Raw genomic sequence first — 14,566 nt, 5'->3', positions numbered from 1 at the left:
TGTTTCTGGACAAATATCGTATGCTATCTCTTATATGTGCAATCTAAAAATGCCAAGCTCAGAGAATGGTGGTCCCAGGGATTGGGAGATAGAGGAATTGGGGAGATGTTAGTCAAAGGGTACAAACTTCCAGTGAGAAGATGAATAAGTTCTTGGGATCTGTTACACAACTTTGTGATTATTGTTAACAATAATGTATTATATACTTGAATGTGGTTAATAGAGTAGATCTTAAGTGTTCTGACTACAAAAAAGTAGGATATATAAATAGTGCTATATGTAAGTATATCAAAAGAACACTGTACACCTTAAACATACAATGTTATGTGTCAGTTATAGCTGAGTAAAGCTGAAAAAATTGTTTCTCTAAAGAGGTAATTATCTCCTTAAAATGTTGAACTCTCTTTACAGTTTGGATTCGAGGTATAGTTGTTCTTGAGTTACATTAGCTAGATATTAGGTTGATGAAGCTTAAATAATTAAAAAATAATTATGGGATGTCTATAGCTCATAGCAGTGTGTAGTAGGCAGGTATTCAGCTCCTCAACTGAACTTTAGGCCACGAAGGATATACCTGTTGCTTTGGCGTTTTTCCTTTTAGTGAAGACCAATGCCCTATTGGGTGATAAGGACAGTCTCTGGACCTAAAAACCCACTAATTTCTCTCTTGTATTGATAGGTATTCCTCTAGTCAATGTGTATTTTTGGTGCCATCTCTCTGTATTTACTTGGTTCTCATGAAGGCAATCTTTCCTTTTCCAAGTCTAGAGGTCAGATTTATTACACTTGTATAAAGTAAGTAATTTTAGCATCCCAATAATAATATTAATTCAGCTGAGAACTATTTCTTTACCTGCCACAAACCCGTTAACCTCTTATACCCAGTATTCTACCCTTATCCCTCCACTGAAATTGCGGCAAAGATCCCCAAAGTTCTGACTGATCCAATTTACAGTTTTTCTGTCCTGACATTACTTGACTTTGCTATAGCATTTGATAACTGTTGACTTCTCCTCCTAGCTCCTTTCTGTTGGCTTTAGTGATACATTAATTCATTCAATATCCAGCTAATATTTATTAAGCCTTACTAAATATCAGGCTAAATGTTAGGCATTGATCACAGAGCATTGAGCAAGACATGCATTCCCCACCCCCCCAGATGTTTTACTTCTTTTGATACTATGCTTATTTCACAAGATGTAGTATTAGACAGACTTCACCTTGAGACCTAACTTTGCTCCTTATGGTTGTGTGAACTTGGACAAATTTCTTAACATTTTTCACTTGTAAAATGAGAACAATTAAAAATACCTATGTGATGTGAATTTTTAAAGTCTAAGGTGATCTATGAAAATATTTGGCACGTTGCTTAACACTCTTCTCACTGGGACTTCTCTAATTCAGCCAATATAATCTTTTAAAGACATTGCAGCATCTCTCTGGCTGGTGTCTTTGACTCTGGTCTTGGCATCCTTAAGTCCAGCCTCTGCATTGCCCAAGTTAACAGCTGATACTCTCACTCCTGTTGCCCAGATGTTATCTATTCTCTTTGCCCTCCCTTGACCATGCCAGACTCTTCTGCTTCCTTGGTTCATCTGTTTTCCATTACTGTCCATCCATTAGTGTGATTATTCCTTCCTTGTTAGGCTTTTGAACACTCACTTTTTCTTCAAATCTCTCTTCAGATGTTATCTCCCTGAGGAGAGAGTCAGACAGTCTTTTCTCGATACCTTCATAGATATTCCTGTGTGCCTCTGTTATAGTCTAATCACATTGTGATAAAATTATCTGTGGAGTCTCATATCAGAAAAGAATGTGTCTGGTTATCTAGGTATCCTTAAACATGGCACAACTATGGCTTTAAAAGCTTGATTATATTATCAGATACCTAGATGAAAGCTTAGTTTCTTTTTTTAAGATTTATTTATTCATGAGACACAGAGAGAAAGAGAGAGAGATAGAGAGAGAGAGAGAGAGGCAGAGGGAGAAGCAGACTCCCTGCAGAGAGCCCAATGTGGGACTTGATCCCAGATCCTGGGATAAGGCCCTGAACTGAAGGCAGACGCTCAACCGCTGAGCCACCCAGAAGTCCCAAAAGCTTGGTTTCTACAAATGAAGTCTTAGTATCTATGTGCCAGGCATGATGCTAGAGATGGGTATGCAGACATAAGTGGGATAATGTCCTTAAGACACATTGTTCTTAAGACATAATATGAAGTAGGAAGAGCAGATGAGGGACAGAAGATTCATATCATCAGTGAATAGATTATTATATTTTCAGTTAAAGGATGTCACATTTAGGCTATTCATTTCTCTAAAGAGGAGAATTAACAGTAATTTAAAATTCTAACTTACTTGTTAATGAAAGCAGATTTATTATAAGTTTTGCCTTTAGAAGAATATATTCTTATAGACCCAAATGTCAAGCTGTCATAGTGTCTTCTGTTATGAGAGGATGAGCATTGTCTATATGTTTCAAGTGATTTACTGTAAGTAGGGGGTTTGCATCAGTCGTAGGTAGAGCCTTTACCAGTTGTCTGTGCTGAACTACTTTCTCTGTGCTTCCTAAATTTTGATATAAGATTTAAAATGTGTCTTGGCTATTGATTATAGCATATTTGCAAAAGTTACAGTGATCTTTTCCTAGTTCTTGCATGTTTCCAACTCAAATAATTTTTTTCTTCTTTCATGATCTTGTACAGTTTAATAATTATGTGAACAAAAATTTTTATTAATCAAGTATTGTGATTTTATAGAATTACTATATATAGTATTTGACTGTAATATTCAAAATATTTTAGCTTTACTTTATTGATACAAGTCAGTGTAGCATCCTGAGAGGCCTCAGTGTCATCATGAGAATTAACAACCTTGTATCTTAAAGAACAGAAGTGCTTTGTAAGACAGCATGGATTTCTAGCTGATGGTATGCTGTACTGACAGACTAGTTTTTATTTTGTGCCCCTGGTGAATTTGATTGTTATTTTCTGGATGATTTTGGGGGATTCTGTGGAAACAGAATATAAACTTGCTGTATTATGCTTATGTCTATGTTCTTTATTTAATAACTCCAAGGGCATTTTCAATGTTATGGGAAAAAAAACCAAGTTAGAAGAAATTATCTTTTTCTTTTCTGTGCATAAAGACCCTGAGTCCTTTTAAGGTAGAACTCTTTAAATGATAGAAGCAATTCATAAGACATTTTAGTGGCATATGAAGTTCTGTATTCCATCAAGTATAGTCAGCTTATAGGAATTTTTACTTATTTTGAATTTAGTTTTAGTTAGACTTTTGTAATTTAAAAACTTAATAGAAATCAAGAACATTGTCTTTGAAGGGATAGACATTGAATTTGTATTAGGACCTTTTAGTTATGCAGTGATGGTGATACAGGGATATGGCATAGGAAGACACTTTAGTGAAGGAATTTTCAGACAGTAATCAAACTAAGAAAGCATGGTTTTTAGAAGCCAAGAGAGAAGGGAGATTGAGGAGAATGAGATGATCAGTAGAGTCAAATTAAAAGAAAAACAACAGGGATGCCTGGGTGGCTCAGTGGTTGAGTGTCTGCCTTCGGCACAGGGTGTGATCCTGGAGTCCTGGGATCGAGTTCCGCATCGGGCTCCTTGTGTAGAGCCTGTTTCTCCCTCTGCCTGTGTCTCTGCCCCTCTCTTTCTCTCTCACTCTGTCTCTCATGAATGAATAAATAAATAAATAAATAAATAAAATCTTTAAAACTTCATAAAAAAATTAAAGAAAAACAACAAACACGGTTAACTATGGTAGGGATCAAGCAATATGCATTGGCTTACTCCTTTGTAAAAACAATTTCAATGGAGTAGTTGGAACAGGGACCAAACTGCAGTGAGTGTCATCCACTTTGCTTTTTTTCTTCCATGCTGGAGAACTGGACAGATAAATGCTATTACTATCAGTTTGGTCTGGCATTATTGTTAGTGAAAGCAGTATATGCTGAAGGGCAGTCTTATACCATGACTGTGTAAGATGCGCCATCATATTTTTATCTTGGTAAGGGATTTTTCTCAACTTGATTTGAATGTCAGATCTATGAAACTAAAATTACTATGAAATTTTTCTTAATAAAAGGACTCTTTTTTTGCTTAGATTTTCTACTGCTTTTCATTTCACATTGATGTTAAGAACTTTTTTGTCAAACTGACTTCTTCATTTAGCTATCACAATGTTTATACTCTATAGTACTCTCACAAAAAAATATTTGATGTGTTTTGGCTGTATTTTTCAATAGTGTTGTTGACATTTTATCCCTCATTCATGCATGGGGAGAACCCTCCGGTTCTCTTCCTGTAATGATAGGAATAGCAAACCAAGACTGCTCTGTACTTTAATAGGACACTAGCAAGATGACCACTGTCTTTTCCCAATCTTGCCTTATCTTCAGGATCTCCTTATAAGATGGAGTAGATGAGGCAAGAAAATATGAATACGTAAACTTACATGTATTGATTTCAGCCAAAGTCAAAGGATAAGTAGTAGAATGACTCCATGTAGAGGTTTCCTTCAGCACACACATTCAGTTCTTATATATGTGCTGTATCCTTCCTCTTTGGACCATAAATTCTCTCCATATTTTTCCTCAGATCATCCTTAAGGGTGGATCTAACTTGATCACATGTGACTGGCTCTAATTTCTACATAATGTATTGTATGTGTGCATGTATGTATGTATGTATGTATGTATGTATGTATGTATTTTTTGTTATAATTCCATTGCTATAATATAGAGTTCCTTTTGCCATGGCATGTGGAAGTATGAATGGAGAAAGCAAAGGGTTTTAACTCTTTCTGGTGAGATGCCTACTCCACCCTTGGCTAGTCTCATTTTTGTGAGTGAAACAATGCAAATCAGCCCATAGTTCTGTCATTTTACTTCCTTGTTTGGTCTCTCTCTCACTGGGGTCTCACTTAAGTCCTTCTGTTGACACTAGATAATCTGATGCCTTTCCCCATTCAGGTAACCATAAATCCCTCTCTGGTTGGTATTTCCCACTTAACAAATGAATTTTGATAAGTAAGATAGTAATAGTAGATGGGTGTAATAGAGAAACAGTGTTATAGTTGCTTCTAAAAAGTTGCTTTAACTAAGAGGGAAATCATTAAGAAAATCTTATTTGTGTTGATTATAGCAAATTCAGTAGGATATTGAAAAGAAAAATGAGCGGCTAGATGAGCAGCATTTAGAAAGTTTGTGCTATGGGAGTTGAGAGGGGTGGGGCATGAAAAGGCAGAGAACGGAGGATTTCTACAGCAGCAAAACTACTTTGTATGATGTTATAATGGTAGGCACATATAGTAACGCATTTGTCCAAACCCAAGGATGTACAATAATAGGAGTCAACCCTCGTGTTAACTACCCACTCTGGGAGATGATTCTGTGTCATTGTAGGGTGATTGATTGTAACAAATGTACCACCATAGTGCATGATGACTGATATTGGGGTAAGGGTGAGATTGTGTGTTTGCTGGGAGAGGGTTCTGTGGAAAATATCCTTACTTTTTCCTCAATTTTGCTGTGAATCTAAAACTGCTCTAAAAAATAAAGTCTATTTAAAAACAAACAGAAATATTAAAAGAAGTTTATGCTCACTAACACCTTAGAAGCTTCTAGAAGATGAATTGAAATTTGCTTTCTCTGATTCAAAATGAATTAATCTCTTTGGGAATATGTGGGTCAAAGGGAAGTACCTCTCTTACCTCACTCACTAGTTACCTCATTTGATAAGCATTTTTAAAAGCTATAAATATGATGATTTTATGTTACTTCCCTAACATCTCCTTCCCATTTACCCCTAGGCTTGAAGTTTGAGGAAATTCAAGAAAGATTTGGAGAGGAATTTTTTAATATATGCTTTGATGAGAATGAGAGAGTCCTTCGAGCTGTGGGTGGCACGTTGCAGGACTTTTTTAATGGCTTTGATGCTTTGTTGGAACACATTAGAACTTCTTTTGGAAAACAGGCCACTCTGGAGTCACCATCATTCCTATGCAAAGAGCTCCCTGAAGGAACTCTAGTGCTCCACTACTTCCATCCTCACCATGTCGTGGGGTTTGCTATGCCAGGGATGATTAAGGCCGCTGGCAAGAAGATCTACCGGCTGGACCTGCAAGTGGAACAGGTTGCCAGTGAGAAATTGTGCTCCGATGGCTCGAACCCAGGCAATTGTAGCTGTCTTACCTTCCTCATCAAAGAATGTGAAAATACCACCATCACAAAGAACCTTGCACAGGGCACCTCCCATGTCCCTGCGGACCTCAGAATCAGCATCAGCACCTTCTGCAGAGCCTTCCCTTTCCACTTGATGTTTGACCCCCACATGTCAGTCCTGCAGCTGGGGGAGGGCCTCCGGAAGCAGCTGCGGTGTGACACTCACAAAGTGCTCAAGTTTGAGGACTGCTTCGAGATAGTGTCTCCCAGGGTGAATGCCACCTTTGAGAGGGTCCTCCTGCGGTTGTCCACCCCGTTTGTGATCAGGACCAAGCCCGAGGCTTCTGGCACTGAAAATAAAGACAAGGTAAATGGCCAGGGGCTTGAGCTGGGTGATGGGAACTGAAAGGAGTGCATAATTATTTCAGTAAATTACATGCTGGCTGTACTTGTAATTATTTAGGCAAGAGAGCTCAAAGTGCCATTTAGGAAATCACTGGTCCCTGGATGTATGTAAAAAGATTTGGCCTTATTCCCAGCCATTTTGCATAGTGTCTGCCTTTTCCATTAATTTATTTCAGCGTGTAAAAAGAAGACGCTTATTAATACCAGCCATAGTAATTACAAAAATGATAGGACTCGCTAGAAACCTGATACTGTAAACCCATGAATATTTCCACCAGTTGAAGTCAAACTAGAAGAGAAATAGTAGGACTGAATCCCACACTGTGGGGCCCACTTGCCTCCTCCTAAAATAAATATGGGTGAAAAGCTAGCTCCGCTATGACTGTGCTCTGCTCTAAACTTCATATCTAGGAACATCTGGTTCACATCCTATTTTTGTCCCAGTTTGCAGAATAATACGTTTTCTAAAAGTTGGAAAATTAAGTGACAATCTCAGGGCTTCTTTTCTAAATACATTTTAGTATTGAAACAGACTCCTTCCTTTATAACATGCTCACTGCTTGGAGAACTCAGTGAACACGAGGAATTATTGTGAATTTCTTTGAATCCCTTTTTGGAAAATCTGGGTGATAAATTACAAAGAAATGAAAAGCTAAAAGCTGAATCTTATATTAGTTTACACGAACATGTTCCCTTAGGTAAAAAAAAAATTCTTTTAGGAGAAATCAACATTAAAATAATAAAATGTAAAGAAAATACAGTATTTTAAAATATAATAATAAGTAATATAGATGATGTTCTTCCGAGTAGACATTTGAATGTACATGTGTTCAGCTTCCAGTAGAGATTTTCAGTATTTTATATGAGGAAAATAAAGTTCTTAATAGGCAATTCGGCTTGTTCCCAAGCATTTTGGGGAAAGCTGTGGCTTTTTGAAATAAACAGGCTGCTCTGGGCTAAAGGAAGAGATGATTAAAAACTCAATGAATGAGTAATCACATATTCTGGAACACCTGCCATAATAAGTAAACGAGAGACTAACCTGAAAGCAGAGCCAAAGACATTTTTGAGGATTTTATATAGTGTTCATTTTAGAACCGATTTTTATAATTTTGAAATTCAATGGAAAAGTTTTCAACAAAATACTTAGAAATAGGAAAGGATGCCCATTTATTCAGGATGACTGGGTCCTGTGATTTATCATTTTTCATCACTTAAATTCAGTGATTTCAAAATGTCTAAGAATAAATCCGAAATTCCAGCTTGGCACATTTGGTTATTTTAGTCTGAATGAATTGTTTTTTTTCTATGTGATTGCGTATGTTTTAAGTAATATTTTTCACATGTGCACATTTTATATATATTTATATGTTCAGTGATGGCTATTCATTTTTGAGACTGTTTAGAAAAGAGGAAACTTGTTAAATATGTGTTTTTGCCCATACTTATAGTTGATTTAAAATTGGAATTATTCTATCTTTTAAATTTAGAGAATATTAAAGCTGTTGGTTCTGTTTTACAGAAGTGAAGTGTTTGGCTAGAAGGGTTTGAGCAGTTTTGGCCTTTGAAATCGAAATTAATATTTTTGAAAATGTGCCTGAAGTGGAATATGTTATTATCCATGTTAATTGGTCTATACATTTTGTAGATTTGAGAAAAATTAATTCAGTTTAAAGTGAGTACTTCAGATTTTCCTCCCTATATTTCATCTGGCTTGTATTTCTATTTAATTTGTATACCAGGGTAAAGAATAGGCATAATGAAATGATGACTCAAATGTCAAGGCCCCCTGCCAATTCCAGTAATAAGGCCCTGTGCTCATTGAAAAGATGCAGTTATAACTTAAACATGGCAGTGACAGCTTAAAAAGAAAGCAATGGGCAGGATTTGTAATTAGAATAAGGATAGTAATCCTCTCATCCTTATTTTTACCTTTCTGTTTGTTCACCTGGGTTTGCCATGGTGGGACATTTGGGAAACCACTGTTGGACCAGATTGGAACTGGGCAATAAAGTTAAGGCATGAAGTCTCAGCCAGATGAATAACATTTTTTAATTACTGCGTTTCCAAATTCTAAATTTGTATTTTCTGAACACATGGAAAGAAGAAGGAAAAATGAAGGTTAAAAATTATGACTGTTAATAAATTTGACCTTGATATTCATATTTTCCCCATAATAGCTCTTCTTTTTAATAAGGAACTCCATGTTGTCTGAAGTTCCTAATTTTTTTTTTACTGGGTCTTAATAAGAAAGTACTATTTTTAAATAGTTTAGGTTATTCCTTTGTCTAAAAATGAAGGCTTTAGTGATAATTTAATTATTTTGGCTAATGCACTTCATACCAATGAACCACGACTCCTGTGGTCCAAAAACAAGAAAGAAAAAAGAAAACCAAGAGCTAATCATGCAGCTGAATGACAGTAAATTACTTGCAGAATGAATTGTAATTCTTTTGCTAAATCATGATCTTTGGCATTTTGTGTCATCAGTTATTGGTTAACTATATGGCTAGAGGTAGAACATGATTGTGAGCAATTTGGTGATATATGAATGAAACAGGAAGCCATCGTCCTAGTTCCAGAGAATTTGCATCTTGAATGTGCATAATGAGTTACAAAGACTTAAGGGTTGGTTACCAGAAGGGAGAATGTCACTGAGAGACATCTGATGCAGTAATTGGTGGCAGGCTTCAATTTAACAGAGTTTTGAGGTCAGAAGGGACCCTTGCAGATGGACCGACCAAGCTTTGAGTCCCATTATATGGCTCCCTTTGCATCTTCTAAATAATCATCCGTTACTTATATAGTCTTCTCTCTCTCTCTCTCTCTTTTCTTTTCCTCCCAGATGACATTCCTGTGTTTTTTATCTTTCCTTAAAAGCTCAACTGCTTTTCATCATCTTTCCTTTTCACCTATCAAGCATTACATATACATGAATTAGTTCGCTATTAAAAAAGAACAGATTCAGCACTGGGAAATAATGGTGAATTATGAATGTATTTTAATTTGTGTTGTGCATCTTTATGTCATTCTTATCTAACTGTTGTTGTGAGAATTTGAAAGTTTATCAATCACCTAAATCTTTGGAGGCATTATGGTGAATTTAAGAAGAAATTTGTTGCAATCCGATGTGCTGTTTGGGGGTTCTCATCTGGTCATATAAACCTAATATTGACATAGACTCCAAAGCCTTGTGTGGAGGGAGCTATGTTTGTTAATGGGGCTCTTAGAAAGTGGAGGAGTGGCACAGAGCTTCCTTCTCTGTGCTGGAGGCTGATGGTGTGTGGGGGAAGTGGCAGCAGCCTAGGGGAGGGGTGTCTCTACAACTGTGATTTTAGCCAAGTCCCTCTAATCTGAGCCTCAGATGAATTCATCTGGAAAGTAGGAAGCCTAGATGAATAATTACTATTTTTACTCCTTACAAGTCATCTTTAACATGTGTAAATTTATAGGAAGTCATTTGGTCATGAAACTTTGTCATCTCTTTGATTCAGTGAATTCAGGTGCATTTCAAAGAGAAGCAGAGGGGACTCTGACTTTTCAACCATGAAGAGCTCATCCTATTATCAGGACTAAGTTAAAGTAATTCTCTGACAGCTTAGGCTGCCTACCTCAAACATCATTTATGAAAATTAAATGACAATCCCTGTAGCATTTTTCTATCTACAGCACCAGCGTCCATCACTGAATAAATGTTGGTTACTATTACTTCTACCACTATTATTGTTCTTGTTCTTCTGCACTTGTGACCTTCCTTCTATCTGTTCTCCTCCTCACTTACAGCCTTCGAGAAGAAAGCACTGGACAGCATAGCTTTAATAATTTTAATGAAATACCAAGCCTACCTAACATCTTCCTAAAACATGACTTAGGGATTTGCTTTTTCTTTATAGACTATTATTGTTTTAAAATCCCTCCCTGGTCTCCTTTTCAGATTCACTAAAGTTTGGAATCAAGCCTTCTTTTCCTGTGTCTACTAATATTTATTATGTGCATGTGCTATAGCACTTTGCTATGCCAGTGGGTTCCAAAATAAGATGGACTGGTTCACTTAGGTACAACCTGAAATAGCAGTGAATTTGAGAAACAATAAACAACATTGAGTTCTTTTGACATTTTTTCTTAGTAACAACACTTCAAAGAACTTTAATAACATTGTGGAAGGAGTCCAGCTTTTGAAATACATCATCCCTACAATAGAGCAGTGGCCTCGTTCACCTTTGTTCTCAGGGTGGGAACTGGGGAAAAGCATTAATGACAACACATTTCTTGGTCAGTCCCTAGAAATATTGTCACATTTATCTTCTTAATTAGAAGCAGCAAAACAAATGCTGGGAAATAATTTTCAGAAGATAAAGGAGGATAAAAGAGTAAATCTCTGATTTACTATGGTCAGATCAGTTTCCAAACTAGTCCTTTCTCTTCCCTAGACAGGTGCCCATCTTCTTCTGACATGATGATTGAAAAGTTGAAAATATTTTTATTAATCTTACCATAGCACAATGACACCATTGAAAGATGGATTTCACCTGGCTGTCAAGAATACATATTTGACTTCAACAAAAATTTAATTTAACCTGGGAAAATGTGAGCATTTCTCCTTTGTTCAAGTCAAAACATTCTGTTAGAGAATTTCAAATATTGAACAATAGTTTTAGTGATGGACAAAATGCCACTAGGGCTTTCTCTATAAATTAGCATTATAGAACATAGACATAGCTTCATTCAAAATTATCTGGAGTTTTCTTTGTTCTTGTAATTACAAATGAGAGCTTTACTTTTTGGAGTTTTTCTTGTTTTGGTGTTTTTGTTTGTTTTGATTTTTACCTCTGCAACAGCTCCCAGACCATAAATCTGCCTTTTAAAGGTTGGAGGAATTCAGATGCAGATGCAAGTGTTTCCTGAGGTTCATTCTGGCTCTTTCACTTTAAAAAACAATGCCTATAATGTTAAAATCCCAGCATAGTGCTATGTTACTGTATAATAACTGACAAGGTGGATGTTACATGGTGAATTATATATTCCCTACAGTGATCTTCAAGCTTTAAGTGCCCATTTTACCATATTTTAATTTTGTCAGCAGGAAAGATTGCACCCCTGTACTTAAAAAGGAAGTACTCCTACCAAAGATTAGACATCGTTGAGTTCTAGTGTGGTACATTCTGGGTGGGGAGGATTGGTCCTTTTAGTTACAAACGGTTCCAAATCTTTCTTTAATTGCTCCTTTGGTTTTTAACTTAGAATCATTTTGTTTTAGCTGGTAGCTTTTTTCTCAGTAAATTAAAAGCTGAAGAGCTGTTTTGAATTCATTACCTACCTCCTTATTTTTAATGGTGCTCTCTTTATTAACATTAACGTTTTTCATAAGTATACAGTGCAATAATTTTTACTAAGTGTATATAATTGTGCAACTATCACAACAATACAGTTTTAGAACACTTTATCACCCTCCAAAGTTTCCTGGCTCACTTAAATGTCCATCTTTGCTTTGGCTCCTGACCCTAGGCAACCATCAGCCTATTTGCGTCTGCATGTATTTGCCTTTTTTTATATGAATCTTTTTTTTTTTTAAGATTTTATTTATTTATTCATGAGACACACACACACACAACAGAGAGAGAGAGAGAGAGAGAGAGAGAGGCAGAGACACAGGTAGAGAGAGAAGCAGGCTCCATGCAGGGAACCCGATGCAGGACTCGATTCCGGGTCTCCAGGATCACACCCTGGCGCAAGGCAGGCGCTAAACTGCTGAACCACCCAGGGATCCCCTGTATTTGTCTTTTGTAGCCATTTCTCAAAAATGTAATCATACAAACATGTAGTCTTTTTTTTTTCGTCTTGCTGTTTTTTATAAGGTTTACCCATGTCGTCACATGTATGAATAACTTGTTCATTTTCAGTACAGTGTTCCATTGCACAAGAATATGACAGTTTTTTTTTTTAACCCATTTACCAGCTGATGGACACTGGATTGTTTTCAGATTTTGGCTGTTATGAATAATGTTGCCATGAACATTTGCGTATAAGTGTTTGTGTTGGTTATATTTCTATTTCTCCTAGGCTGATTCCTAGCAGATGGATTGCTGTGTCATGTGCTAAGTATATGTTTAACCCTTTAAAGGAACTGTCATGCTGTTGAAAAAAGAGGCTATGCCATTTCACGTTTGACCAGCATAAGCGGATTCAAGTTTCTTCACGTTCTCACCAACACCAAGTATTGGCATTCTTTTTGATTATGACCATCCCAGTAGATGTAACTTTTTTTAAACATTTTATTTATTTGTTCATGAGAGACAGAGAGAGTCAGAGACACAGACAGAGGGAGAAGCCAACTTACTGTGGAGAGCCCGATGTGGGACTTGATCCCCAGGACTAGGATCATGCCCTGAGTCAAAGGCAGACGCTCAGCCACTGAGCCACCCAGGCATCCCAAGGTAGATGTAATGTTGTATCTTAGATTTTAATTTATGTTTCTCCAATGACTAATGATGTTAAGCATCTTTTCTCCGCTTATTAGCCATTAGTACAATTTCTTTGGTTAAATGTCTAATCAAATGTTTTTCTCATATCCGTGTTGTCTTCTCATTGAATGGTATTTTTTATTAAAAAAATATTCATTCTTGATATTATATTGACTTCAAAAGTAACTATCTTTTGAAGCACAAAGGTACTGTGATGGTACCATTATTTTCTTTTTTTTTTAATTAAAAAATTTTTTTTAAATTTTTATTTATTTATGATAGTCGCAGAGAGAGAGAGAGAGAGGCAGAGACATAGGCAGAGGGAGAAGCAGGCTCCATGCACCGGGAGCCCGAGGTGGGATTCGATCCCGGGTCTCCAGGATCGCGCCCTGGGCCAAAGGCAGGCGCTAAACCACCCACCCAGGGATCCCCCATTATTTTCTTTTATGAAGCATACTTTTAGTCTGATAGCTAACAAATCTTTGTGTAACTCAAGGCCACAGGGATTTCCCCCTTTGTTTTCTTCTAGGTATTTTATAATTTTAACTCTTAGATTTGTGATTCATTTTGAAGCGTATTTTGTGTGTGCCATGGACCAAGTTTTTGTTTTTATTTTTTTAATTTTTTTGTACATAAACATCTAGTTGTCTCAGCACAGTTTTTGAGAAAATTGTTTTCACCACTGAATTGCCTTTGCAACTTTGTCAAAAATCAATTGACTATAAATTTTTTCTAGCTTTTCTGTTAATCCATGTTTAAAAAATATCTAACCATATGGTGATAACAGTGTTTTGATTACTGTACCCAAATAAGTTTTGCAATTGGGTATTTTAAGTCCTTTAAGTTTGCTCTTTTTCAAAATTTTTGGACTACTCTTGGTCTTTTGTTTTTCCCCATAAATTTTAGGATACACTTGACAATTTCTAAAACAGCTTCTAGGATTTTCATAAGGATTACATTGAATTTGTAGGTTTATTTAGAAAGAATAGCTGTCTTAAAATATTGAGTCTGGGATCCCTGGGTGGTGCAGCGGTTTGGCGCCTGCCTTTGGCCCAGGGCGCAATCCTGGAGACCCGGGATCGAATCCCACGTCGGGCTCCTGGTGCATGGAGCCTGCTTCTCCCTCTGCCTGTGTCTCTGCCTCTCTCTCTCTCTCTCTCTCTGTGTGACTAAAAATTAAAAAAAATATATATTGAGTCTTATGTTCCATGAAGATATCTCTCTCAGATAATTTAGATCTTCTTTAATTTTTGTCAACAAAGGTTTTTTTTTAATTTTTTTTTATTTTAAAGAGACCACACAAGTGACTGAAGGGAGGGAGAGAGCCTCAAGCAGACTCCATGCTAAGGGGGAAACCTGATGTGGGGCTTCATCCCAGAACCCTGAGATCATGACCTGAGCCAAAATCAGGAGCCAGACTTAACTGACTGAGCTGTCAAGTGCCCTGGTCAACAAAGGTTTTACAGTTTGAGGTGTATAGATCTTAGACTTTTTTGTTTTGTTTTGTTTTTCTCTC

At 36.6% G+C, this 14,566-nt stretch overlaps 1 protein-coding gene across 5 annotated transcripts in view; it reads left to right on the top strand.

The window, feature by feature from the left end:
* The window catches only part of GUCY1A2 (guanylate cyclase 1 soluble subunit alpha 2), a 428,883-nt gene that overhangs the window by 65,750 nt on the left and 348,567 nt on the right, over positions 1-14,566 (top strand). For all 5 annotated transcript variants that reach the window (XR_012028569.1, XM_072821809.1, XM_072821808.1 and 2 more), the window contains one exon: positions 5,833-6,551. Coding sequence is in view for 4 of the 5 variants with exons in the window: in XM_072821809.1 (XP_072677910.1) it covers positions 5,833-6,551 (719 nt within the window). In the remaining variant the exon portion in view is untranslated. The remainder of the gene's footprint in view (positions 1-5,832; positions 6,552-14,566) is intronic.

The sequence above is a fragment of the Canis lupus genome, chromosome 3, assembly GCF_048164855.1.
Source record: "Canis lupus baileyi chromosome 3, mCanLup2.hap1, whole genome shotgun sequence".
Classification (NCBI taxonomy): domain Eukaryota; kingdom Metazoa; phylum Chordata; class Mammalia; order Carnivora; family Canidae; genus Canis; species Canis lupus.
The sequence above is the reverse complement of the archived record's forward strand: the minus strand, read 5'-3'. Positions and strand labels throughout refer to the sequence as shown.